Here is a 27,941-nt window from a genome sequence, read left to right on the forward strand (position 1 = left end):
GCACCTGCCCCTTACCTTTAAATCTCATATCCGGAAGCTTTGAATCACAAGGTGTTTAGGGACTTTGGTCTCCACAAATTGCTGTGTCTTGTGAGAGATGTCATTAAACCACAAGTAAGGCAGAAAGACAGAGATGCAAGAGTGACTTCTTCTTCTCATCAGGTACGGAGCTGAATATTCATTTGATTTGGTAGACCGATCAACAGTTATTTGTACAGGTTGTGATCGTTGTACTTTGTAGAACGTGCTCATGTTAAACTTAAGTTGTATAGAATATTTATTTGAGTACAAACGTCTGTTAAAATTTAAGATGTAACTTTTTGTCTCATTTTGAAAGTAGTGCATTACTTTTACTAACAATTCAATCCAGTAGTGATTGAATAATACCACAAATTTATACTTACCGAGACATACATTTATGTTTGCTGTCTGAGTGCAGTGTGTCATAAACATTAACAGAGTCATATGACTGTCAGTATCTCAGCTGTTGTATAACAATTAAAACAGTGTTAAACCGTAAAGCTGTAGACTTGAATTCTGGACGATTTCAGTGGTTTCAATGAATTAAAGAAGTATTTGTGGATTTGATCTGCTCTGCACTGAATTTACTTATACAGACTTACTGACTGACTTTAACTGACTGCAGCTGTTCGAAAGGATTGATATGGAGGTGTTGAGATTGAGGAGGACACAGTCCCAGGGGAGTCTTTCTGGTCCAGTGTCCCCCCGCTGGGAAAGAAAGTCCGTCTCTGAGCTGGTGCAACAGTAAGTTCCACACAGTACACGGATAAATATACTGTGCACATATACACTATAGGGAATTCATACAAATGAGTGGAGGTTTTTGAGTGTGCTTGGTCTCCTCTTGCCATGTCCTGCTGCATGAATTCGCACACATTTGTATTGAGAGCTTTTCACCATACCCCAGCAGACCTCTAATTCTAATGGATTTGTAATAATAACTGTTGATAATAACTGTCCCTAAACCTTTTCTGACAGTTACCAGAGCTGCGCAGACCTAAGGGGTTATGAAAAAGCAGAGCAAAACAATGAGGTAGTACACCCACGTCTGTCTAACTAATTAAAAGTGGCAGCTATTAAGACAATAATAATAAAAGACACACATCAAAATCATCTCCTTCCCCTCAGTCGTCAGAAGACCGTGTAGACAGCCGATGGAGGAGGCCAGACAGCAAGGGGAATGTGGACCACTTGGGAACAGGAAGACTCTCTGGTCTCTCCCGGAGTCGCTCAGTGGACTTCCTCCCCCAGAAGGAGATTTCGGGCACCAGAGCTCTGTGTGCACTGTTTGAGTCCAAGGCCACTCTGCAGCAGAGCTTCAACAGCAGCCCGCGACTCAATGTGACGCCCAGCGGCCAGAATAAAACGGAGAGAGACTACCCTCTGCAGGACAGGAGAAGTCATAACACCCCAGAGAAGGACTCTTCCAGTCAGGTGTGTGATTTACCTGCATGAGCATTATTTTAGAAATGAGGATCCAAAATACTAATCAAATTCACTTTTGAGATTTGATACAGAAATTGGTTACATGCAATGTACAGCTACTATAACAGTGGTCATCTAGATGCCCGCATGAAACCACCAGCGTAGAGTTGTCGAGCCAAACATGGGTTTTGCCAGCTGGCACTAAATAGGTTTGACCTGGTGCTGACACACAATACCTAGCATCGAAGGTGCCAAATAGATGAGTCAACAGTTCATTTGATAACATTTAGTACATAGCGGTACCTTCTCCTCCTGACAAAAAAACACGTGTTTTTATTTTTTTATTGGAAGAGATTAACTGTCACATTTGCGTTTTATACCTAGACTGAGCAGGTGGTTAACCTGCATCTGTAAATTCTATTTTAAACTGAACTACTAACGCTAATAAATAGAATAGTATAGTTTTTGTACCCTTTTGGAATTTTCTACACTTTTGCAGAAAACACTGTGTTGTAATTCTCTTCATGACATAATGTTGTTGTTGATCCGCAGAGAACTACGCCGGTGAAAGGATCAAAGGCTGTGAACGGGCCCCTGGTGTATCATGACAAATCGTCCAGACTTTCAAATGGTGAGCAGCTGCTTTTAATTTCACGTTTATCGTCACTGGCTAGTCAGAGCACAGATTGCTGACAAGGCTCATACATAGCGAACAAAGTCATGGGTCATATTTTGGTGTCTGTTCAGAATCAACTGTGACAGTTACACAGTTTTTCATGAATGTATCTGTTCCTGCCAGCTCCTGGACATCTAAATGGATGCACATTAATCAGAGTATGTCAAACAACAGCACTTCATCGTCCACACATATCCAGCCCGTGAAATGAATCTATATTAAGTTTCCACTGAGCAAATGTGTCAGGATCAAGGACTCTCATATTTAAAGTGTCACAATGTAAACCCTGACAGAGTTTGGTCAACGGTAACCCATGCAGTGTTTGGTGGTGAGAGGGGAAAAAAGCTAAATAAAGACGAGGATGTAGTGGTGTGAATGCATAACTATGTGTTCAGCACACATGCTTAAGATAGGAGTGAGGCTGTCGCTGACGGCTCTGACCGTGACACAGACCTTGGACCTCGGAGCTGAGACTCACTCAGTCATGGAAGTGATATCGCTTCAGCTTCTGACTTTTTAACCTTAGGTTGTGTTTATGAGACAGACAGACAATGTGTGTGGACATTTTAGTGCACATTCCAAAATAAAGGCAAATTTCTCTTCAGCTAGATCACGACTTTATAACCTACTAGAAGAATATACTGTATGCCACACACTGATATGAGGTATAATATCTATAAGTGCCTTAATAGCTCCCTACCATACCAAAATAGGACCTCTTGTGTGTTTTGTTTTTTTAATTATGTTGAACCTTAAGTACTCACTGACACACATACTCTTGGTCCTACCCAACGCCCGTTATAGTGGGTGACAATGTAGCTATGGGAATGGCGGCGGGGGGTGTCCCAGTCCTCCAGTGACTAACAGAGGTGATTGATTCAGCTGCAGCCAGCCCACCAGCCCAAAATAGCCAAAGTCTTCCACTGGGACAGTGGGCTCTGATAAAAATCAGCTGTCACCAAGGCCACCGGACTAGAAAGAGTTCAGTCACAGTGAGCAGCGAGAGAGGAGACAGTTTGTATCCCACATAGTCAGTTATTCCACACAGCGGAGATACTCAGGGGGAGTGACAGGGACAACAACATTTGATGGTGTTTTAGTAAGTACATGTCAACTTTTAAATGAGAGGAAATGATGTGAATGTGGAGCTGATGTAGAATAGCAATATTACTGTAAAATGATGACTGAGAAAGCTGCTTAAATATACAGTTTATGATGTTTTATAGTCTTTCATTGTATCTGGTGTGATTTCAACCTGAATGAATGAAGACATTCTTTGCTTCTAGTTCAACCTAACAGCATCCAGATATGCGCGCGTTCAGCACTGAGAAATTGTTGAGAAATGGACTTTTCTAATATTAATTAAAATCTGTATTTTTCTTAATGACAGTCTTTCGCGAACACCAATGTTTCTTTATGAGAAATACGAGATGAAAGGGTCACAGACTGAAGTGTTGTGGCTCATTCATTGCCTCTTAAGCAGCTATCAGTTTTCAGTCCCTTATCCTTAGAAATGTCGGGAATGGGAGGTCAGAGAACACAAATAAATCAGTTTCTTTTTTTGATCAGAAACACTGTGCTGTACTTAGAGAATTCAGCCATAAAAGCAAACAGGAGAATCAAACTTGACCTGTATAGTTTGATGTATCACACAGTGTTGTGAGCTGTTTGGGGGGTCCAAGGAATTCCAGTGTGAGAGGTGTCTTGGCATGCAGGTTTTCATTACAGTCTGTGAATGTGGCTACAACCACCAACAGCTGATGAAAAGGTGGTGGTGGTGGTGAAGAACAAATAGCAACTGCATTTCACTGTCATTTGTACAGCTGCCAGCAGCCCAATACACCCTCCCATTACTGTGCTGCTAATAGCTCCTCTTCAGTCCTGAAGAATTTACCCAGATCAAAGAGATGCCAGCTGAAATGAAAGTGCAGAAATCACAGAAAATGGATGGAAAAAGTCACTGAAGCTTGATATGATTTGGTTTGACATGGACTCTCATTTCACCAGCTATTGATTGGAGTTTGTGTGAACATCACACAGTGACGACATGTGATGAAGTTGGACTTCAGTGGGACACTGCGCATTGCGCTCGGTTGCTTCATTCTGTCTGCTCACTCATCTATGAAAATGCATTAAGTCCGGACTCGTGAGAGGCGCCAGCTCGCTGCTCCATCCTTTTGTTCTCTGAGGGCTTAGTGTCTAAAAAGAAGAGGTGTGTTTAAATCTGGCTATTAGTTACAGCTGGATGGCCAGTGCAACACACTGAGGTGTTGACCTCTATTGTTCATGATGACATTATTGTTGAAATCCTGTTGATGTTTATCGTATCTAACAAATTCTTCTCATCTGATTAGACAAACTGGTGATATTTTAGTTAATCAACTGTATTACTCCGGGATAAAACAACTTCCGGTGAAAATAACAGGCTGAGGTTATTTCCATGTTTTTTTCCGGTTCATGCAGTCGCATTCCTCTGCTCAGGTGTTGACAACTTGATGGAGAGCTCATGCAAACAATGTGCCAACAATCTGTGTCACTCCAGCTGAGCTAGCAGTTGCTATTTTTTTCCCTCTTCTTTGGCGTCACGGTCAGTCAGTGGCATGCAGATTTGTGTGTGTGGGCCTATTTATCTTGTCACCGGAATCAAATCCTGTGGAAATCTGTTTGTTTGTTAAAAAAATTCTCTTTAAGAAAATAAGCCACGTGTGGTTTCACACACTGAAGCGAGTTAACATGGTGCTACAGTGATAAGAAACATCACTATAAATAAATACACTGAATGACAAATACTCAGACAGCGTTATCACTACACTTGATACTGATTCTGGACACACTCTGCTTTGCTTATTTTGGGATACAACAATGTCTGAGTTGTACTGTTATGTGAGCTTGGGTGTGTGTGCACATCTTAACAAGGAAAATGTATTGATTTCTTTTTCTACGTCAGATGACAAATATAATCGATCACTGACCAAAGGACCCACGCCACCAAGACAAGGCAGCGACAGGAAATCTACTCCCTCCTCAGTGAGAGACAGATCAGCTCTCTATCAGTCCAGAGCAGAAGCTACTGACTCCACAGGAAGCTCAACACAGGCAGTGAGTTCCTGAAATGCTTCTCATTCCTCTCCACACACTGAGGTCAAGGGCCTCAATAGGCCCGAGCTACTGTGCTCTGTCACAATAGGAGCAGCTCAACATTTTACAATAAAGCTCTGCATATTTTAAATGTGTGCAGCTCAGTGCTAAAATGACATTGACAGTAGATAATGTTTCTTGTGATCGAAATGTATTGAAATAACATTGTTTCTTTCAACAGGAATTTATTAGTACTCCAGGAAAAAGTGCTAAACACAGAAAGGTACTGTACACTTCATTTAGCATTCTTTGCAAAAGATTGCGGTTTCTTGTGTGCTGTGTATTTGAGTTTCTTCTCGCATGAACACAATTCACTTATATGTTCTTGAACCTGTTCTTAAAGATCTTCAATTTAAATATAAAATAACATTTACATAAAAAAAAAGAAAAAAAATAGAGCAAACTAACACTTTAGGTTTTGGATTTCTGCATTTGATAATATTCTCTGAAAGATTAAGGTACAGTTGCATATACTCAAAAGGAGCAGTGTTGCAGATGTGACAGTTTCTCAGAAAACTGTTAAATCAAAACACCTAGAGCATGTTGTTGTATATGTTGTATTAGCTTTTGCTTCCATTGCCCCAAAGAGATCAGAATATGAAAACATCTAGGCTTGAATTAAAGTTAACATCAACATTTGGTGTTGACGGACGAAAGAAAAAAAAAAGCCCTTGAGGTGTGTCTACATTTATTTCTAAGTGCGATTAGCTGCACTCACTTTATGGACTAGGAGCGTGTGTGGCGTCTGCCTACTAACAGCTGTGAAGTGTTTTGCTAACCCTGGTGTGGCAGAGGATGGTTTGCATTGAGAATCATCAAGGGAATATTGAAGAAGGTAAAGTATGACTTCTCTTACTTATGCATGCTATTCTAATATTTGCATGAATTTCAACTAATGTGCATGATGACTAGATCCTTACAGTATTAATCCTATGTTTTGTTTGTTTCAAGATGGCTGATGCAGCCAGGAACATCACAGGCTCACAATCATCTCACAATGAAGATGACCTGCCTCTTCCCCCACCTCCACCTGTACCACCTAGACCCCTTGACTATGAAGGGCCTTTTGAATTAAGCAGCCTCCCTGTGCCTCCACCCAAAGAAACCTTCTCCACGTTCTACCAGCAACGTCATAAGAGTGAGCTGAAGAGGCTCTTCAAACACATCCACCCAGACCTTCGGGCAAGTCTCGATAATGTGGCAGATGATGAAATAATGAAGGTGGTGCAGTCAGAAAGCAGCCAGGCAGCAGACGCAGCTTATCAGGGTGAAGTACAGTCCATGAGATGGATCTTTGAGAACTGGAATCTGGACAATATTGGAGATCCTCATGCAACCAAGAAACTGCTGGATGATGAGGAGTTAAAAGGTGGAGATGTCAGAAGCACCTCTTCAGTCTTTGAGTACATTGATAGCACCAAACAAATGTCTGCAAAAAGACAGGCTTCTGTCAGAGGAGATGTAAGAACATCAATGTGGCTGTTTGAGACCCAGCCCTTAGACTCCCTAAATGTATCAAAAAGAGAAGAGGGTGAACTGGTTGAGGCAGTGCTGAAAGAACCCATTCAACCAGGTGATGTAAAAGGGACTCGGTTGCTTTTTGAATCTAAACCATTAAGCGACTTGGGACGCTGCAACTCTGTTGAAGACCATAGCTTCCTGAAATTGAGATCTGAACTCCAGGAGCAGAAAGGAGATGTTCAGAAGACCGTGAAACTCTTCCAAACAGATCCTTGCTGTGCCATCAGAGACAACAGTGGCAATGTGCATGAGATTAAATCCATCTGCAGGGAGGAGATCAACAGCAGCAACACCAGCACTGCCCGCTGGCTTTTTGAAACCCAGCCTCTGGACCTGATTAATAGGGGAACTGATGGGGTGAAAATTATTCGGGGAATATCTCTGGAGGAGGGTCACAAAGGAGGCGTAGACCGAAAGAGGTGGATGTTTGAGACTCAGCCATTTGACACAATACAAGAGGCTGTGGGAGTGGATAAGTTTGAAGGAACAGTGGCCGACTACACAGGAGAGGCTGATGTTGTAAACAAAAGGAAACTCTTTGAGATGCAACCATTGGCTGCACTAAAAGGAGACTCTCAAGAAAAGCCTTTAGAAAAGGAAGAAGTAATTGGTGGAGATGTCAAGACTTCTCTGTGGCTGTTTGAGACTCAGCCTATTGAGGCTCTTAATGATAGCTATGAAGTTGGAAGCCTGAAGAAAATCATTCTTTCATCCGAAGAACAAGGAGAAGTAAAAGGCAAAAAACAAATCTTTGAGAGCTGCAGCAATCAAAAAAGCACCTCCATAAAAGAACAAGAGATTGAAAGGGGTGACGTGAAGGGGTTCAAGCAACTTTTTGAAACAATTCCTTTGAGCAAAATTGCTCGTTCTGATGAAATAATTGAGAAGGAAACTGATGTCACAGCCGGAAATGTAAAAGGTAACCAAGCAATGTTTGAGACAACTCCTTTATATGCAATAAAGGACAGCTCAGGAAATCTGCATACAGTCACAATAGTCAGCAGAGAAGAATTTGTCAAAGGGAAAGTCAATAACTATAAGTGGATGTTTGAGACCAAGCCTTTAGACCAGCTGGCAGAAGGAAAAGGAAATGTTGAAGTAATCAAAGGCATCACCAGACAGGAGGACACCATGGGCGATGTAAAGACGGCAAAGTGGCTTTTTGAAACTCAGACAATCGATGGGATCCATTCCAAGTTCAATCAGACAGAGCAAAACTCTTCTTCGGAAGAGGAACCTCGTAAAGGTGATGTCAAGACCTGTAAATGGTTATTTGAGACACAGCCAATGGACATTCTATATGATAAATCGGAAAAACCTAAAGATGCAGAATCCATTGACAACACAGATGTGAAGTCCATTACGTGGCTTTTTGAGACACAGCCTCTCAATGGCATCAAAGACGGTGAGGAGTACAATTTGAAGCTATGCAGCACCATACAGGATTCTGTGAAGTCAGGAATTGGTGTTCAAACAGTGAAACACCTTTTTGAAACTGAAACTTTGGACAGGATAAGAAAGGATTCAAAGTCAGACCAAGACTCAAGGTGCATCAGCCAGGTCAACTTTCAGTCAGGAGAAGTCTCACGAGTAAAAGAACTGTTTGAATCCCAATCCCTTGATGAAATAGGATCAGAAATGGTAACAACATCTGGTGAGCAGAAAGGAGAGGAACACATTGAAAAAGGCTCTGTACATAAGTGTACATGGATGTTTGAGAACTGTCCAATCAACCTGATCAATAAGGACAATGATGATGCAAATGTACAGAAAGTTCATGGTCTTGAGTGTGGTGATGTGCAGAACAAAAAGTTCATATTTGAAACCTCCTCACTGGACAAAATCCATGAAGAACCCCTTGAGCAGAAGTCAGCTTCTGTGGAACCCCCTGTGAGCAACGTGGATGTGAAGTCAAGCACCATGATGTTTGAGTCCCAGCCTCTGTATGCTATTAGAGACAAAGAGGGCCAGTTTCATGAGGTGACAACTGTGAAAAAAGAAGAGGTAATGAGTGGTGACGTAAGAGGAGCAAGGTGGATGTTTGAGACCAAACCCCTTGATGCCATCAAGGCAGAGAATGAAGTTTATGTGATCCGAGCTGTCACCCAAGAAGATGTCAAGAAAGGCGATGTCAAATCAGCCAGATGGAAGTTTGAGACACAACCTCTGGACTCCCTTGCCCCCAGAGATGAGCCTTATGTCAAGGTTACTGAAGACTTTGGAAGCAGTAATGTGCATCTCAATAAGCAGCTATTTGAGTCTGAGCGGAACAACAAGTTTGTGAGAATGGTTAGTGTCACTGATGTCCAGCGAGGTGATGTCAGGACCTCCACATGGCTCTTTGAGAATCAAGCTATTGACACTCTGAAAGGGGAACCTCTGGGGCAGGATTCACTAAAAACAGTTCACAGGGAAGATAGCCAGAAGGGAGACGTCAAACGCTGCACCTGGTTGTTTGAATCGCAGCCTCTGGACAAGATCAAAGAGTCAGAAGATACCAGTGCTGTGCAAGGAGTTGAGGAGATACCAAAAGCTGATGTGAAGTGCACTACCTGGCTCTTTGAGACAACTCCACTGGACAAAATCACTGCCGGTAGTATTGCTGACACCCTTTCACATTTGTCCCAATTGACATTTGTTCACTCAAGTGGCATCATAATAGAAGCAAATGAGAACAGAAATGTTAACATGGCAAAATATGTGGTTGAAAGCACTGAGGGTGTGCAAGTTCAGAAAGAGGAGGTTGTTAGGGGCAACATCAGGAACATCATGTTACAGCTCTTGCTCAAACCAACTCTCAAACCGCAAGTTACTCTTCTGAGGGAAATGGAAAAAGGTGACGTTAACACAACGGTAGTAGAGCTTCCAGTCTTCCAGCCAACTGCCACTACAGATTTTGAGAGAGATCAAAGAATACAAAATATTGCCCAGCTGATTGATGAATTTCTTGTTCCACATAAGCATTTGAAAAAGGGAATCATAATGCAAGAGACTGCAGAGGGACAAGCAGAGATGTCTGTTTATTCACTTATCTGCAGTCATGAACTCAAACCTGACAGTCAAGTCACTGAGAAGGGAGATGTGAAGTCTACAATTGGAAATTTGTTGGCGACGGCCAGTAGTCAGAGGACTGCAGCATCATGTCGAGTGGATGAAAATGAGAAGGGAAATGTGAATTTGTACAAAAGCTGCATTGAGAAAGGAGACCTGCATTACCTGAAGAGTCTTCATGCTGAGGCAATCGATGATGAAGTTGATCATGGCCTTCTGGCTAAGGAGCAGATTGAAATAGTTCAGGGAGGCGTGAAGGAAGCAAAAAAGAGCCTTTGTCAGCAAAAAGAGCAGGTAGAGCGAACCATTTCTGATGTTTTGCCAGGAGATGTAAAGAACACCAAAAAGGTGTTTTCATCGAATTCCTCTGCCAGTGCTGATACCTGTATTCAAAAGGAAGAAATCATCCCTGGAGATGTTTCATCTGCAAAGCAGCAACTCTCAGTGAAGCAACCTATTGCTGTAGAAAAAGAGGAAATTGTGGCTGGGGACATCAGGGCAACAATGCAGTCATTAGAGCTTGCAAAGCAACAGAGCTTGTGTGTGGAGCGTGAGATCATTAAACCTGGAACTATCTATGACATGGATCTGTCAGCTCAAGGTCCTGAAATAGAAGGAAACCAGGTGCAAAGGGAAGTCATTATATCTGGTGATGTGAAAGCTGCTAAAAGGTCTCTTGAAATGGCTAAACAGCAAAGCATGCAAATGGAGCGCGAAGTCACGGTTCCTGGAAAAATATACAACCTGAATGTGTCATCGGAAGAGGAAAGCTCTTCAGCAGTGGCACAGTCTACACGGTCAACCTCCTCCAGATGCCAGCAAATCAAGACTTATCCAAAGGTCAGTGAAGCAGAGAAAGATCAGGAAAACCATGTTTCCTTTGAGACTTGTCAGCAAAGTACAGTTCTAGTTAGTAGTTGTGCCCCACACTCACTGCCACCTTTTGTGAATTGTGAGTTTAACGTCCACGCAACTGAAGATGAGACAGAGGAAGTTATCAGAGGAGATGTCAAGGCAGCTATTAGGTCTCTGCAGAGTGCATCAACAGAGCAGAAATTTCTAGACAAAGAAAATATTGTAAAAGGTAATTTGCAATTGGCTCTGGAATCTCTTGAGAAGTCTAGTGTAAATGTATCCAAAGGAGACTATAAGGCTGCATTGCTATACAGGAATTCAGGCAAGGCTTGTTCAGAGAGGAGCAAGACTGTTCACAAGCAGTGTGTTGTGGTGTCTGTGCCTCCGTCTGACACAAACTTATCTCCTTCAATTTCAGTAACCTGTGAAGGACAACCAGCCATTACAGCACAGAATTCAACCCCCAACCCTGTAGCAAATGGAAACTCTAAAGCACCCAGGTGTGAGAATGCAACAGCACCTCCACTCCCTCTAAAGACTGAGAAACTGCAGGAGCAGAAGCCAGCACTGCCGCCAAAGCCACAGTGGACACAATCTGTAGTTATAGAACAACCGAACCAGCTGTCTTCTCCCAAAGTTGTTTGCTCTATGAAAAGCAAAATAAAAAACACAGTGATTCCTCAAAAACAAAGTCAACAATTTAGTACACATCCCATAGAAAATCTACAAGAAACCACAACACATGTCAAAGCCAGTGTAGGGACCTTACATGAAACATACCATCAAAAATGTGGTGGTGAAACAGAGCAGGACACAAATCAAACAAATGGACTTCCACTGATGGACTCAAATGCTCAGGAAATTGGGGAAAAGAAAACAGTTGCAGTGAACAGTGAAGTGGAAATAGAGAGAAATGTGATACAGAAAATAAATGCGGCAGAGGAGATAAAAATGTGTATGGAGAGCTACACGAACGATGGTAAACATGGAATGAACATGAGCTTGCAGGCTGCTGTGCAAAACTTTGAAAGAAGGGAAAGTAGTACTTTGGACAGGGGAGTTTTTCTGTCGAAGAAGGTAAAAGTTATGAATGCTAAACACACTGACAAAAACACAGCTCAAAACGCACAACACAAATTTCCCCAAAAACCCAAAACTGACGAGCAAACATCGGGGACAAACAGTTCAGTTGCTGCATGCCAGATGCAGCAAAATGAGCTCAACCAAAAACAAGAAAAGGTTGAGAATAAAGTTGTTTTAAGAGAGAAGAAAGTAAGGGAGACAGAAGATGAAAGACGCCAAAGGCTTTCTGTTCACAAAGAGGAGATCATGAAAGGAAACGTGATGGCTGCCATGGAAATCTTTGAAAACTTAAGGAAACGAGATGAACTTAAAGGAATCCTGTCGCAAGTGGAAGAGATTGAAGGCGAGACCAGCAATGTAGACACTAGCTCCTTGAAGACATTGTACCAGAATGTCCCTTCTTGGATGGTTACACCAAGAAGACATGCTAAGAAAAGTAAAATGGAGGAAAAGAAAGTCGATGTAGAAACACAGGAGGATGATCTTGAAAGCATCTCCTCGGTCGAGACTGCATTTGAAGACCTGGAGAAGGCAAGCAAGGAAATAATGACTCTGAAGGAAGAGACTTTAGCAAAACTTCTTGACATCGAAGAAACCATTAAAAAGGCATTGTATTCTGTCTCAAATCTAAAATCTGAAGCTGATATCGCCAGCTTGTCGGGATTGTTTGATGAATCTTTAAAATCTGAGCAAAACCTTCAACCTGCCAACAACATCAGGAAGATCAGTATTGTGTCGAGCAAGGCCAAATCAAGCCAAACCAAAGAGACAACCGATGTGAAGCTCCAAACAGATCTGGATTCAAGTCTTTCTAGAAAAGAAGAGCTCAGAAGAGGGCACAATAAACCACTTATTAGACAGTCTTCCTCTCAGTCCTCTCCATCATTTATCTCCATACATTCAGCTGCCAGAAAACCTACCGAACAACCAAAGTCAACCATGTCAACATTTAAACCAAGAACAGAGGCCAGTCCTCACGGATGCTATAATGCTAACAGCGACCTGGAGTCTGCTGCCACCGAGTCCACAAAAAATGGTCATAGTCCACAACGCAAGGTCAGTGTGCTTGAGTTGAAGACTGTTCCAGAGAAACCCCCAGGAATAATTGGCACAAAGACTGTCAGCGAAACATATGAAGAAACTGATGGCTTTGGCAATGTGTTCGTTTCTTCAGTGACTTCAACATTCGTCACCAAACAGTCTGACAAAAAGACATCTCCCATGTTTGAAGTAGTTGGCAGTCCACCCAGATATGAAGTCATGACATCACCATTAATGCGAAGAGCTGGCCGCCCTTTTGAAGATAAACTGCTGAGCAACGCCAAGGAGGAAGGGACAGTATTTGTAACATTTAGTCAACCAAAGGAAAACCACTAGACAAGCCTCTTATCAGTGTGTTTCCCAGTTTTTTAAGTTTGGGAAAGCATTTACTCTATTTGTGAATTTATCCCATTATGTTTTAATGAAACTTTTTTGTTGGTCATAAAACTGATCTTATGAAATGAAATGTTAACTCTAACTTGCAAAACATTTGTCTTATAGATTTTATACTGTAACCACAATAAGTTTAAAATTCTTTTATTAAGGTTAAGCATATAGTTAACACTGTATGTTGTGTTGTGTAAATTGTCAAATAAAGGACAGCTTAAGAGATGTGATTGTAAAAAGCTTTTTATTCTCTGTGCTTGCCATTATTATTAAAAAAATATAATATTTTATGTTTCTACTAAAGCCCAGAAAGAAGAAACCAAGATCTGATGTGGGTCTTTCATGTTTTTAACAGTCACTGCAGCGTTTCCTACTTGGAAGAGATATTCAGTTGGTTAATGTCTGTAACCTCATGGCTTGATGTCACTAAGTCTGACACACTTTCTTTGAGTTGTCTAATGAAATATTGAGACATATGCTGATGTTAGCTGTGCTTTATAGATCCCTTCAGGGCCTATGTTACTGTGACGTCACAATGGTAACTGGAGGCAAAACAGATGGAAGCTTGAGGCGAGAGCTGTCACTTTCAACTATGAAAATGTTGTCTTGCTGTTTTTTTTTTGGTGCAAAAACCAAAACATCAACACTAACTTGAAGTTTTATCAGATACCTGCCACTGCCATTTGATAATGTTACATACTCTACTGATTTCCTGTCTTTGGAAAGAGGCATACACAGTGCACATCCCAAACCAGCCCAAATTGTGTTCATCAGCCTAACTGAAGTTTTACTCACGAAACCAATATTCAAAACCGCCGACTCTGGCACCACTAAAAAATTCAGCATAAACATGTAAAAGGCTCTCCCCAGAGCCAGTGTTTTGTTTGTTCTTTCTGGGCTATACTGTAGAAAAATGGTTCCAAATGATGCGCTGTGCTCCCACGGTAGATATGAAGGCCTCATTCTAAGTTTACAAAAACAAAAGTTCATGATGATTACGGTTATACAGCAAATATAATCAAAAATATTATATTGTGGTTCTGCTAATATATCCCCTTAAATTCTACAAAGTGACCTATCTGAAATCCGATTTATACAAATCTCAAAAATATTTGACTAAAACTGTGTATCTCTTCAACACTAGCTCCAATAGCTCCTAAGCCCCACTCTTGCTGTGTTCACTCACAGTTTAATAATGTTTAAAGTATGGTCATTGGCTTACTAACTGTACCAAACATCTACCAATGAGAATCATTATCAGAAGCAGATATCAAATATAGAATTGAGAATTTATTTGGAAAAGGAAAACTGCTCTTGTATTTTATGTTGCCCCTGTAATTTGCAAAACAACAGAAAATTGTAATAAATCACCCGAAATAAGTAGAAATGAAAAGCATAATTGAAAGATCCTGCAAAGTTACTATAAACTGAATGTGTCTTCATCATCATAGTTCCTGTCACCAGCCAAGGAAATGTGTTCTGCCTGTTTGACTCCCGTCTACCCAATGGAAAAAATGATGATCAATAAACTTATTCTGCACTACAACTGTTTCTGCTGCAAACACTGTAAGAAGAAGCTCAGGTGAGACATTTTTTTAGCAACACAAATAAAATGATCTAAATTTGGAATTCCCATGTAAAACTATTTTTGGGATGATTTAACTCCACAACAGCAAATCAAATGTGACAAACTAAACAATATGTGATTTTACGCTTTGACTTTAATTTGCATTTACGCTTTATTTCATTGCAGTACTCACAACTATTCATCACTTTATGGAGAGTTCTACTGCATACCTCACTACCAACAGCTTTTTAAAAGAAAAGGAAATTATGATGAGGGATTTTGGCGCAAGCAACACAAAGACCACTGGCTTCAAAAAAATAAAGGGAAAGATGAGCCAGATACAGTGTCTTCTCCAAAAATGACAAAAACCAACGTAAAACCCCCTGATAGGACCAGAGACAGAATGTCTTCTGCTGAAATACCTGCTACAAAGTCATCAGCAAGGGAGTTGGAATGTAAAAGTGTTGCTGGCAGTAAGGGTAAACTGAGACAGAGCTGGCCACCAGAGAAGAAGGACACAGGGGTTAATCAAACACAAGGAACATATTCACCAGCTCCGAAAAATAAGAAATCTGAAATCGGCAAAGCTGCTCCAATTACCACAAGATTTTTAGATCAGTGGAAAGGTGATAAGCTCAACCGTACAACAGGTACCATCTCAGCTGAGAAGTTGCTTTCAGAAAAAACAAACCCAGTGAGTGATCCAACCAAAGCTGGCGGTGTCCAAGTCACAATCTCCAAGACAGTGCGTTCTTTGCCTTGCTCAGAAAAAGGTATTTCTGTCAAGAGCCAGAAAACACTCCTGACGAGTGTGGCACCCAGTCCAAAAGCTAACTACAATCAAGCATCTATCAGGTCAAACACTTATCTAAATAAATCTCCAAAATCTGTGCGGTTTTCTCCAAATGTTGATGTGGCTCAGTATGACCAGTCTTCTCAGATGAGATCAGAGGCCAAAAATAAAATGCCCCCAGATCAGTCTGAATCGATTCAAGTAAATAACTCAAGTGATATAAGAGACAAGAAAAGTGTAGATCATTTTACATCAGAGTCCAGCAAGGAACACAGAGAAAGTGAGGTGTACCTCGAAATTTCTGAACATAAATGCCATGAAAAAACAAGTGGTTTGTCCAAAGCAGAGAATGATGTCAGAGTGGAAAGCAGTCAAGGTAATCCGCAGACTGATATTACATTTCTGAATGAAAAGATAGTGAGGACTGATGAGTCAGTTGACACTCAAAGTCTCACAGACACTTTCAGTTCAACTCAAGACATGATGACACAACAACAGCTGGGTGTCTTTCCAACTAACTTGGTACATGAATTAGAAGATCAAAAAACTCCAGAGACTCCTCCACATGTAAGCGTGGAGGACGTGACTGTTGAAAAGAATGAGGGCCAGTCTGAAAAAACAGATTCAACCAACAACCAAGAAAACAGTGGTAATCAGAAGAAGCCTATTGCAAGAGCAAATTCTCTGATAGGTACTGCTAAACAGACTGAAAAGACAAAAGTCAAACTAGGTTCCTGGTCCACAGGAAAGAGTCCTATGTCAAAGCTTTTCACATCAAGTGGAAACAACAAAACGAACAAGGCTGTACAAAAAGATGTCAAAAAACCTGACGTCAAACCTAGTGGTGGACTCTTGGGGAGATTATTTCAGTCGTCCTCAGAGAAGGTTGAGGACATCAAGAAATCAGAAAGAAGTGACAAAATGCTCACTGATAACAAGAATGCAGATAAGGAAGAAGAGGTAGTGATAAAAGTGGTGATAGCAGATAAAGACATGCATGAAGTCCCATCTCTGGAGGAAGAGTCCAACAAATATATAGAGCCATCGAGTCTGCCTCAAACACCTTGCATAAGTGATGGTCTAACAGCTCCCATGCAAAATGATAACAATCCAACAGAAGATCAAGAATCAAATTTACAGAGCAGCGAGACTACAGGTCTGTCCGTCAGTGACCCTGTAAAGTCCCAAGATCTTCCCTCTGCTGTGGAATCAGCCAGCACAGTGTATGAGGAGTCAGTCAGTGAGTCAATACCCGAAAGAAATACTGATGAGATTCTAAATGATCAGTTTCATATGGATAATTTAGGAGACAGTGTAAGTTCAGCATTTGTTGGTGACATTGAGGTGATTTCAGATAAATCTGCCGAAAAGCCAAACAAATTACCCAATGAACCAGACAAAGGACAAGAAACCCTGAGCAATGGAGAGCTTTTCAACGTCAACCACGAAAATGAAGATCCCCCAAGTTGTTTGGGTCAGTCTGAAACCCCCAATGACACATCTTCATCTTCTCTGAGCAGCACAGCTTTGCCTGCAGATGCTTCTACTGAAGGTTTGACTGTTATTGACTCTCAGCCAACGCCATCTGAAAATGAAGTGATCCTTGGCAGTGTAGATCAACTTATCAACTCAGACTCAGAACCTGCGAACCACGACAAGAGTCAAAGCTCAGATCCTTTTGGTACAGACAACCAAACAGGTGAGCAGGACTTTGACATTTTCAGTCCGAATGACAATCTGTTAGCTCAGCCTCTGACTGTTAATGTGACCGATCAAGAAGCAGGAGTTAGGGCCACAGATCAGCTTTCAGCCTTTCCTGGTGATTTTCAGAAACTTATCGTCTCGGACTCAGAACCCTTGAACCATGACAAGAGTCAAAGCTCAGATCCTTTTGATACAGACAACCAGACAGGTCAGCAGGACTTTGACATTTTCAGTCCGAATGACAGTCTGTTAGCTCGGCCTCTGACTGTTAATGTGTCTGATCAAGGAGTAGTAGAGCCTTCCACAGATCAGCCTTCAGCAATTCCTAATGATTTTCAGAAACTTATCGTCTCGGACACAGAACCTGTAAACCACAACAACAGTGAAAGCTCAGATCCTTTTGGCACAGACAACCAAACAGGTCAACAGGACTTTGACATTTTCACTTCAGATGACAATCTGTTAGCTCACTCTCTGACTGTTAATGTTTCTGATCAAGGAGTAGTAAAGCCTTCCACTGATCAACCTTCAGCCTCTCCTGATGATTTTCAGAAACGCTTTGTGTCAGACTCAGAACCTGTAACAAATGACAAGAGTCAAAGCTCAGATCCTTTAGGAAAAGACACCCAGACAGGTGAGCAGGACTTTGACATCTTCAGTTCAGATGACAGTGTGTCAGCTCAGCCTCTGACTGTTAATGTGTCCGATCAAGGATTAGGAGAGGCTTCCACAGATCAGCCTTCAGCCTTTCCTGATGATTTTCAGAAACTTACCGTCTCAGACTCAGAACCTGTAAAAAACGACAACAGTCAAAGCTCAGATCCTTTTGGTACAGACAACCAAACAGGTGAGCAGGACTTTGACATCTTCAGTTCAGGTGACAATCTATTAGCTCAGCCTCTGACTGTTAATGTGTCTGATCAAGGAGCAGGAGTTGGGTCCACAGATCAACCTTCAGCTTTTCCCGGTGATTTTCAGAAACTTACCGTCTCAGACTCAGAATCTGTAAAAAATGACAAGACTCAAAGCTCAGATCCTTTGGGAAAAGACACTCAGACAGGTGAGCAGGACTTTGACATCTTCAGTTCAGATGACAGTGTGTCAGCTCAGCCTCTGACTGTTAATGTGTCTGATCAAGGAGCAGGAGTTGGGTCCACAGATCAACCTTCAGCTTTTCCCGGTGATTTTCAGAAACTTACCATCTCAAACTCAGAACCTGTAAAAAATGACAAGACTCAAAGCTCAGATCCTTTGGGAAAAGACACTCAGACAGGTGTGCAGGACTTTGACATCTTCAGTTCAGATGACAGTGTGTCAGCTCAGCCTCTGACTGTTAATGTGTCTGATCAAGGAGCAGGAGTTGGGTCCACAGATCAACCTTCAGCCTTTCCTGATGATTTTCAGAAACTTACCATCTCAGACTCAGAACCTGTAAAAAATGACAAGACTCAAAGCTCAGATCCTTTTGGTACAGACAACCAAACAGGTCAGCAGGACTTTGACATCTTCAGTTCAGGTGACAATCTGTTAGCTCAGCCTCTGACTGTTAATGTGTCTGATCAAGGAGCAGGAGTTGGGTCCACAGATCAACCTTCAGCCTTTCCTGATGATTTTCAGAAACGCTTTGTGTCAGACTCAGAACCTGTAACAAATGACAAGAGTCAAAGCTCAGATCCTTTAGGAAAAGACACTCAGGCATGTGAGCAGGACTTTGACATCTTCAGTTCAGATGACAGTGTGTCAGCTCAGCCTCTGACTGTTAATGTGTCTGATCAAGGAGCAGGAGTTGGGTCCACAGATCAACCTTCAGCCTTTCCTGATGATTTTCAGAAACTTACCATCTCAGACTCAGAATCTGTAAAAAATGACAAGACTCAAAGCTCAGATCCTTTGGGAAAAGACACTCAGACAGGTGAGCAGGACTTTGAGATCTTCAGTTCAGGTGACAGTCTGTTAGCTCAGTCTCTGACTGTTAATGTGTCTGATCAAGGAGCAGGAGTTGGGTCCACAGATCAACCTTCAGCCTTTCCTGATGATTTTCAGAAACTTACCGTCTCAGACTCAGAACCTTTAAAAAATGACAAGAGTCAAAGCTCAGATCCTTTTGGTACAGACAACCAAACAGGTCAGCAGGACTTAGACATCTTCAGTTCAGGTGACAATCTATTAGCTCAGTCTCTGACTGTTAATGTGTCTGACCAAGGAGCAAGAGGGGCTTCCACAGATCAGCCTTCAGCCTTTCCCGATGATATCTTTGGATTCAGTGATGTCTCAAGCAGTACAGATGTATTTACAGCGTTACCAAGTAGTTCAGTCACTCCTCATTCGATGAATGATTTACTCGGCTCTGATACATTTTCTAGTGCAGCTCCTTCGGCTCAGACAGACCTTTTTGCTGGCGACATTTTTGCAACAGAAGCACAACTGCTGCCTGTGTCTGAGCCAAGTGATGTGAATATGTTTGTGGACAGTCTTTTAGTGTCTGAAAACATAAGTACAGAGCAAAAAACAGAGAACAAAAGCTGGATGGATGATTTGCTTGGGTGACAGCACCGTCATGTTTTAATAATGTTGTACTTAAGAAAGAAAAGGCTTACTCAAAGGCCAAGATGGAATAAAAACATGACATTTAATTTTCCATACATTGTATTTAGACATCTTCAGATCATCAAAGTTTAAAGATATTTTTTTTATATATTTTTTACACTGAAATCAACTTTATAACAAACATAAGGTTTATAACACTCGGCCCAATGCGCTTCCCCCAAATAAATACCTGAACTACTTCCACATTAAAACATTTGGATGTACTCATTTTGTGCTCACCGTGTGTAATTCTAATGTTAACTTTTATCATATTCACTATGTACACAACAAGTGTGGAGTGTAACAAGTCATTTCAAATTCCTGTGGCAAGTATGGATCTTCAGATTGCAGCTGCAATGCACTTTTTCAAAGTGAATATGAAGAGAAAGAGGATACAATGTTTTCGGATTGACTGCACATTTCCAGTGAGATTTTACACGAATAAACTATTAATAAGGTCAAGACGAATAACTAAACTGAGTCAAAAATGTTTGTCATTCTGTCCTGTCCTGAATGTATTCATCATGATTAATCTGTAATAAAAATGTCAACTTTAAGGACTAATGGAGTTTTGTTTGATGACTGTTACTATTCAGCTCTTTCACTTAAAAATGATTATGTGACAGTATGAGAAATGTGTTTGCTTTCCTGTTGAGAGGAAAGGAAGAAAACTGAAACCACTAACATGTTTATGCGGTAAAGATGCAGCTAGCTGCTTTTTACCTTAGCTGAGCACACCCACTGGAAATGGAGCAAACGGGTAGCCTGACTCTCATGGTAATAAAATGTGAGGTGCGCTATGATATATATCACAGCTTAATAAAACATGGAGCTTTACAAGAGGTTATGTGTTGTAGAGATTAAACTAGACAAAAAATGTTAATTGATGATCTGTACACTTTGCTATTACCTTTACACAAAGCTTGTAAAGCTGGCTCCAGGTTTCCACCAGCTTACTGATTGCTGGCTCTAACTGACCAGTCACAATACCGTAAACATGGTGTTAATATTAATATTCTGTTAATCTATTAAGGGTTTTAATAGTGTTTTAAACGTATCAGTCAGTAAGTCTGTCATCATTAACTTTCTGAGTGCACATTTACTGACATATTTGACTTTAATTATGTTGTATGTTTGGCTATGATTGATTTTTGAAAAAAGAAAAAAAAAGAAAATGTTGGCACCCTTTAAAAAATCCTTAAGATGAGAATTTCTGCAAATGCAAGCACAATAAATTTAATAATTTTTCTCTATATATATTGTTTTATATATGACATAATGTATATAACTTTCAGCCCAAAGTGCTTCCCAAATGTCCCAAAATCATAATCTAATACAAATGAGCCCAGTTACTTGAAAACTATGTACTCATTCAGTGCTCCTCTAATGTTAACTTCACACACATTCACTATATACACACAATACACAAAGTGTGGAAGAAAACACTGTTTAAAAACTACAGTAACCACTTCACAACAACTTAATTAATGCCAAATGAAGGAGGACAAGAAGAAAAAATAATAAATAATATTTGCATACAACAATCTTGTTGCCAAAGCAGCCCACTGAAATATGCTAACCACCGTTTACAGACAATGGTGTTTGAGATGTTTACAAACCGTGAAAGAGTCCATAGTGTTTGGTATTCCACTAGCCACCTCTCACAGAAAACCGAATTCCAATCGCATTATCTGGGTGTCTTAACCGGAAAAAGAGAACTATAGGCGTGTAAACGCAACGACTGTTTACTTTATTAATTGCAAATTTAGTTTATTTTTTATTGTCATTGAACGCAACACCCCTGCTGACAAGGGTCGTGCCCCCCGGGGAGATAGCAACAGTTACGCTGCGCTCAGGCGGCAACCTCCGGGGCGGAGCGATGAAGCCCATGCGGAAGTGCAAAAAATTGCAGTTCATCCGGCCGCTTGAGGCTGGTTTCAAAATGGGGCCAATCCCCACAGACCCCAATGTTTTAAAGCCCAGCTTTACAGCATTATTAAACATGTTTATAGCCTGGTTCAAAAAACTGTTTTGGTCTCAATGGTTTATGGGATTTTTTTCAGCCCACTTCGGGCTTCATTTTCGAGGTTCAGAATCCAATGGGTGACGTCACGATGGGTTTGTCCATAGTAGACGCAGTCAATGGCTGAGATGCACTGTGTCTCTGGTGAGTGAATTATTTGTTGATTATTTATTTTAATTGCATATCTAAGTATTGTTTTTTGTCATCATGTTTTCATATTAGCACCCTGCGGGTTGTTGGAGTGACGATGTTTTTAATTGTTGTTGGTTGCATGATTAACATGTGGTGAGCTAGCTAATTTGCATTTTTCATTTTATCTTCAGGGCGTGAGAGCAGATTTGAGTGTTTGACTGACTTTAGATTATCCTGGCAGGAATAAATGGCCAGTGGCAGCAGTGGTTTGGTCTTTGTTTGGTCATTAAAAACACAATGCATGAACACTATCGTTAAACAATTAACACAAGGCTCCCCAATTAGTTACCAAACTAATTCCCTGCAAAACACAAAACAGAAATGAAAGCCTGAGGAAGCAAACAACAACAACAAAACAAACAAACAAACAAAAAAATGAAGAAAAAAAAAGAAATCAAGAAATAACAAGATTAAGGAATGAAGGAGACATTTCTCTAAATGCCAGTGATGATGGGGCATATAAATAATTGCTATTGGTTGTTCTCTGCCTCCTCAGCCGTGTCAGGAAGTTCCCGTCTTCTGGTCTCAGGAAGCAAGAGACCAAGCACTCCACAGATCAACATGAGGCTGCTGAAGACTATGTTGGGTATGACCCAGTGGTACACAATCAACATATTTAACAGCGGAGCCAGGATTCCACCTAATTTTCCAAATACATGTGCCAAAGCTGAGGCTGTTTGCCTGAAAAGAGAGATGCAATAGCACATTAGCTAACTATGTTTTAACATTTATTTAACATTTACATTTTGTTTTGCATTGGTCTGGAAAGTTTTTACAAATCACATATCATATATATCGTAAATATAAAATCTTTATACTGTGGTAAACACCTACCTAACCGATGTTGGAAACAACTCTTGCATGTAGACACTTGTTACAGAAATAGCCCACAACATGAAAAAACGTGCTGTGACAGCTAAAACTGTGACAGCATGGGTATGTACTGGAAAAAAAAACAAAAAAAAAAACTGAAATAATAATAAACTTCATGAGCTTGACTCATTTTACAATTCCAAAACCAAGTGACTTACCTTGGGGAATAGCTGCAATAAGTATGAAGCATAGTCCAGCAATCAGATGGGTTGCAATATATGCATGTTTTCTCCCAATAGTCTGCAGCACCCACATGGAGAGTAAAACGGCTAGCATTTCAGAAGCACCGAAAAGAAGCTGTGTCACAAAGATGTTGAAGCCAAGGTCAGCCATATTTAAATGCAGGGAGAAGACTGCAAGGGTTAATGAAAACCTTAAAATGAGAAGAAAACACACAGGTGATATTTAGAACTCAAATGGTGAACTACTCAATCTGCAGCATCAAATGTTGACTTTAATAGTGAAGGCCTTACAAAGACTTGGTGCCACAGTGTAGTTTTGAACTTACATAGAAATCGCTACAACACACAAATATCTGGTGAGTAGTGGTGATCTGAAAATGACTTTCACGCCTCCTTTGTCCACATTGTTGTTCACCGTAATCTGTGGAATAAAAACACTGATATTTATTAACTGCAAAAACACTGTATATAGAGTAAATGGTTTATGAATAAAACTATAAAAAATACAAAAATATTTTTCCAGAGGCCTGGGAGCTTGAGGGTCCTGTACAATATTTCAGCTATTCATAGTACTGCACATTTCCCACTATGCCCCTCTGCTGTTGCTTGTCCACTACTACAATGTCAGGTTGGTTAGCCATCGACACATTTTCAGTCTGTAGTCCAACATGATCACAGCCCTCCTCGACTACCTTTGGAGAATCATTGAGTAAAACTGGTTTTAAAAATGACTGATTACAGGATGAAGGGAAGGTCTCACCAGGGAACATCATCTTTAAAACAATAAATATGGTTTGGTACCTTGTCCAGTAGGTTGTCTTCGATCGGGCGTTTATTAATGGCTGCTGCTTTGACAATGAGCTTCTTAGCTTCTTCTGACCTGCCTCTGTTTAACAGCCACCTGGCTGACTCTGGAATGAACCTGGCAACAAAATGACACATGTTGAATAGTCTGTAATTGACAAATCAAAGAATGCAATTTCTTTGTGTGAAGGAGCAAAATACACACCATATGTAGATGAATACCACTGCAAGTATTGCTGCTGCAACTAGTTGAACCCCTCTCCAGTCTCTGATGGCATAGTTTAAACCAGCCAGGACGCACTGTCCAACTGAATAAAAAATGATGCTCACGCAAGCTCCCCATGATCTTTTGGACATCCCGATCCATTCGGTGCCTGCAATAAGGAAAATATAACATATTTTTCCATCACATAAAAATGGTCACGAAACAAAACAAACAAAAAATCAGGCATTAAATATTGAGCACAGAACGCTAACTGCTATCTATTGCTCCTGTTTACCTACATTTTACTTCCATGCATCAAAATAACTCTTGTAAAAACTTTCGCACAGTGTTGCACAGCTGTCATTATGCCAGTGCCATTTATGCCTTTCAGGTTGTGCTGCCTTTTTAGTGCCAATGAAGTCTCTGGTTCAGACGCACTGTTTGCTAAGCTCCAATTATTGGAAGAAGGGTTGGAAGAGGAATCTAAATCCTTCTCTTACTGTCGTGTCTGTTATTAATTATTATTGTGTTATTAAAAATAGAATCTGGCTACAATATCAATATAATTTTTTTATCATTGCGTTTAAAATCTAATTTTAGATTATATGAATTGAGGTGCAGCATTAAATTATTTAGAGTACACTTTACTCACTTACTGTCCGACATTTTGTGTATCATGCTTTAGAAATTGGCCGTGTGTCTTTTATGTAGTTTTTATGTAGTGGATACATGTAATGGGATAACAAGTACTGGACAGCTCTCTGAAACGTACACGGAAAGAGGAAGAGGAAAGAGGAAATTTGTGTAAAGCAATATTGGTCATCTTAAATATATTCGAACAAAGTATACATACACAGTATTGCACCGTTGACTTGGAATCCTGCAAATCCCACTCCCACCCAGAACTGGAATAGTAGATATAAGTAAAACCAGGGGGAAAGTACTATTGTCGCCGTAAACACAAATAATATGACTGCTGGGATTTGAATTGCACGTTTGCGGCCAAACCTGTAACAGAATTAACAGAACAGAATAAATGCACGCAATGTAATTCATTCAGTCCTGTAACGTGCAAAGTCCAGAGCAGGTATGTGACATACGTATCAATGCCATTTGTGTGTCCTAGGATGTTGTCACCTTTTGCCAGTGTCATGTTAGGTAACACATGATTGAGGGGACACTTAACACGTGTGCTTTCTGTGTGTTGTCCTACAACTTGTATCGTGTTGCCATGTCAGGTCTCGCATACAACAAACTCATTCGTACACAGCGGTAGGCAGAGATCCTTGCCCCACGTCTTCAACGAACCCCCTCATAGACCCAATTCAGTTTGCATATCATGCAGGCAGAGGTGTCAGTGATGTAAAGACATTCATCATGGGCAGCATCAAAACTTCTGGCCCTCGCAACACCAGAGTGATGTGACAGCTCACACCTGGAACACTCATGTGTTGAGTGGATGGGGTTTTGGCAGTATACCGGTCCATACCGTATACTGGTAATGTTTTTTCGTTATGAGATGAATTTTTAATTACCACCATACCGGTGTATTTGATTACACAGCGTTCAGAAAGCTGTGCCGCGAGACTCTGTTTCAGACAAGACCATTTTCAATGTAGCGCTTCTAAAAACCCATGGTGAAGTGCGTGAAGATGGAAAGGTCAAAGACGTCCCCGATTTCTGGGACAGTCCCCGTTTTAGATGGCCACCTATAGCTGTACCCGGATTTCCACATCTGCAGGCAGTGCTAACTGCCATGCAACGGCCATGCAAACCTGTTTTACTACTCGTGGGAATATTCTACAATATTTACTCATCATCACAGTAAAATAGTCCATCCATAGTCAATCTACTGCATTAATTAGTGAAACCTTAGTGGCTTCTCTCTGGATCGCAGCTCAGTTGCCCTGCCTGCAGAATATACAGTGTATATATATATATTCATACTGCATGTATATGTAGATACATAGATAGATAGATAACTGCAAATCAACTTACAAATCAGCGGAGGGTCCAAATATCAGACAACCAAGGAAAACTCCGACCATGTACACTGCTTGTACAACTCCCACCAGTCTGGCCTGCTCACAGACTAGATCAAACTGTGGACATATTTAAAAACTTTAATGTAATGCCTGATGCCAGTTGTTGTTGATCAACCAAGTGCCGAATATTTGCTTGCGGCTCATCACTTACATCAGTGACTATGGTGGCTTCATAGAGCATGTTTCCGTACAGCCATCCATTCAGACACTCTGTGGTTTCATTGAGTCCTTTCTCCCTGATGGCATCGATGCTCCAGTTCACAGGTACAAACATCTGACACCTGCTGAAGGTCCCATCCAGTTCCCGGGGCAGGGTCAGGTTCTGCTGCTCACCTGTGGTGAGGTTAGGAGCAGCCCTGCGGATCCAGTCTGTGTTACAGTGTCGCTCGGGATCGACTTGGATGAAAACAAAGCTTGCAGTAAAGAAAGGGCCTGTGAAAACTGGAATGCAAAGTGCAACCAGACAGAGCTGCTGGAATAATCCAAACTCTCCAATGTTCCTGAGAATCTCTCCAAAATCTGCCATGCTGATCTCCGTTATCTCTTTCTGGTAGGTTTAAAATAAGGACCACGAGCAAAAGAAAAAAAGAACATTCATGTTTAAATAGTATTATCATTATGCATACAGTTGACTTAGTGTTGTATTTCACTCTAAAGCTTCACTCCAGAGTGCTTTCCTTTCATGTTAATGAGGTGCCTTGACAGGATTCTGAGACTGCAGTTTTCACTTTTTAAAAGGTCTCCCAGTCATCTGCACATAAAGCACAGAAAGATCATTTCTTAACTCTTGAAAGCCTTTCAGATGGCAGAAAGAAAGTACCTACATCCTGCTATGAGAGAACTAGGGCAGAAGCTTTGAATGAACACATCAAATCAGATCTAGTCTAACATAGTAGAGTTGTAATGTAACAATTCTTTGTGTTGCTCACAAGTTGATGTGGCCCCTATGCCAACGAAACAGAGGAACTGTTGTAGCTGGAGAACCAGGAGCTGCCTCTTTCATTTTCTCCCTATAGACAACTGCTCATTTTAAAGCATTAATGGCTGAAAATGTAGGCAAAGCATCTCGACCCCTCAGACTACATTTTAACCTTTCTGTCATTCTTGATAGAAAGAGTGGGAGAGGTGCACACACACACACACAGAGGAAGGTTGTGTTTTAAACCATAACCTCTTAGGTTCAACCACACCCGATGCCCCACCCTCTTTAAAGCCCTGTTCAAGGAACACTGCAAACAGCAGAAACCCAGAGAGTTTGCTGTCACGATGATAATCTGCATTCTTGAATAGTTTATCAGTTTAAATTAAGGAAAGTGGCCCTTTGACACACAAAAAATAAAATTAAAATTAAAGCACTTGCATAATGTAAGCAAGATAAACTACCAGTTGTAAGAAGGGAAGGCTTTCCTTCCTGTGAAACTTGGGATAAAAAAAAGGTAAACTTATGTAAGTAACCCAAATGACAGAGAGACCCAGTAAACTTCACAGTTTAATTCGGGTAATTGTCTGTCAGAAGAAAGTGGCTCTCAGAGAACAGTTCACACATTTAACATGCCACTATGTTTGTTTACAAATGTAAGTAGGCTAAACTAACCTTTATTCGTAACAAATAATTATTAACCAAAGTCTTTAGGGAACGCTACATGGAAGCTATACAATTTGTCCTTAAACAATTAGTCAATAAATGATAAGTCTAACAACAGAAAATTAATTACGTAGTTTTATTATTGATAAATTATTGAAAGACATTTCTTAAGCAAATGTGCCAA

At 40.8% G+C, this 27,941-nt stretch overlaps 2 protein-coding genes across 5 annotated transcripts; one reads left to right on the forward strand and one right to left on the reverse strand.

Annotated features, from left to right (window-relative positions):
- Positions 1 to 65: 65 nt before the first annotated feature.
- Positions 66 to 13,423, forward strand: xirp1 (xin actin binding repeat containing 1). 4 transcript variants are annotated; one of them, XM_047589070.1, is made up of 9 exons: positions 66 to 162; positions 647 to 765; positions 1,000 to 1,054; positions 1,150 to 1,455; positions 1,999 to 2,077; positions 5,070 to 5,221; positions 5,442 to 5,483; positions 6,212 to 10,672; positions 11,106 to 11,253. In XM_047589070.1, exons 2-9 carry the CDS (start codon positions 665 to 667, stop codon positions 11,106 to 11,108), a joined length of 5,199 nt encoding a protein of 1,732 aa, XP_047445026.1. In that variant the 5' UTR covers positions 66 to 162; positions 647 to 664; the 3' UTR covers positions 11,109 to 11,253. The 4 variants fall into 4 exon arrangements, with proteins under 4 accessions (XP_047445026.1, XP_047445023.1, XP_047445024.1 ...); XM_047589067.1 differs by having other exon boundaries at positions 6,212 to 13,423; XM_047589068.1 differs by lacking the exons at positions 66 to 162; positions 647 to 765; positions 1,000 to 1,054; positions 1,150 to 1,455; positions 1,999 to 2,077 and adding an exon at positions 3,066 to 3,221 and having other exon boundaries at positions 6,212 to 13,423.
- A 7,889-nt stretch (positions 13,424 to 21,312) lies between these two features.
- Positions 21,313 to 27,726, reverse strand: LOC125010442 (solute carrier family 22 member 13-like). Its single transcript, XM_047589074.1, has 9 exons — positions 26,324 to 27,726; positions 26,126 to 26,229; positions 24,981 to 25,135; positions 24,128 to 24,296; positions 23,920 to 24,040; positions 23,445 to 23,539; positions 23,095 to 23,309; positions 22,898 to 23,006; positions 21,313 to 22,744 (listed from the first exon to the last, which is right to left on the reverse strand). The coding sequence occupies exons 1-9, from the start codon at positions 26,696 to 26,698 to the stop codon at positions 22,534 to 22,536; spliced, it is 1,554 nt and encodes a 517-aa protein (XP_047445030.1). The 5' UTR covers positions 26,699 to 27,726; the 3' UTR covers positions 21,313 to 22,533.
- Between the last annotated feature and the right edge of the window lie 215 nt (positions 27,727 to 27,941).

The sequence above is a fragment of the Mugil cephalus genome, chromosome 7, assembly GCF_022458985.1.
Source record: "Mugil cephalus isolate CIBA_MC_2020 chromosome 7, CIBA_Mcephalus_1.1, whole genome shotgun sequence".
NCBI classification, from domain to species: Eukaryota; Metazoa; Chordata; class Actinopteri; order Mugiliformes; family Mugilidae; genus Mugil; species Mugil cephalus.

What these genes read in the sequence shown, in the direction of transcription:
- xirp1 (XM_047589067.1), top strand. Translation starts at nt 665, where the DNA reads ATGGAGGTGTTGAGATTGAGGAGGACACAGTCCCAGGGGAGTCTTTCT. An exon ending in ATCGTCCAGACTTTCAAATG is followed by an intron (nt 2,078 to 5,069) that starts GTGAGCAGCTGC and finishes TTTCTACGTCAG; the next exon opens with ATGACAAATATAATCGATCA. An exon ending in AAAGTGCTAAACACAGAAAG is followed by an intron (nt 5,484 to 6,211) that starts GTACTGTACACT and finishes GTTTGTTTCAAG; the next exon opens with ATGGCTGATGCAGCCAGGAA.
- LOC125010442 (XM_047589074.1), bottom strand. Translation starts at nt 26,698, where the DNA reads ATGGCAGATTTTGGAGAGATTCTCAGGAACATTGGAGAGTTTGGATTA. An exon ending in AAGCCACCATAGTCACTGAT is followed by an intron (nt 26,230 to 26,323) that starts GTAAGTGATGAG and finishes ATATGTCCACAG; the next exon opens with TTTGATCTAGTCTGTGAGCA. An exon ending in TATTGCAGCTATTCCCCAAG is followed by an intron (nt 23,007 to 23,094) that starts GTAAGTCACTTG and finishes TTTTTTTTCCAG; the next exon opens with TACATACCCATGCTGTCACA.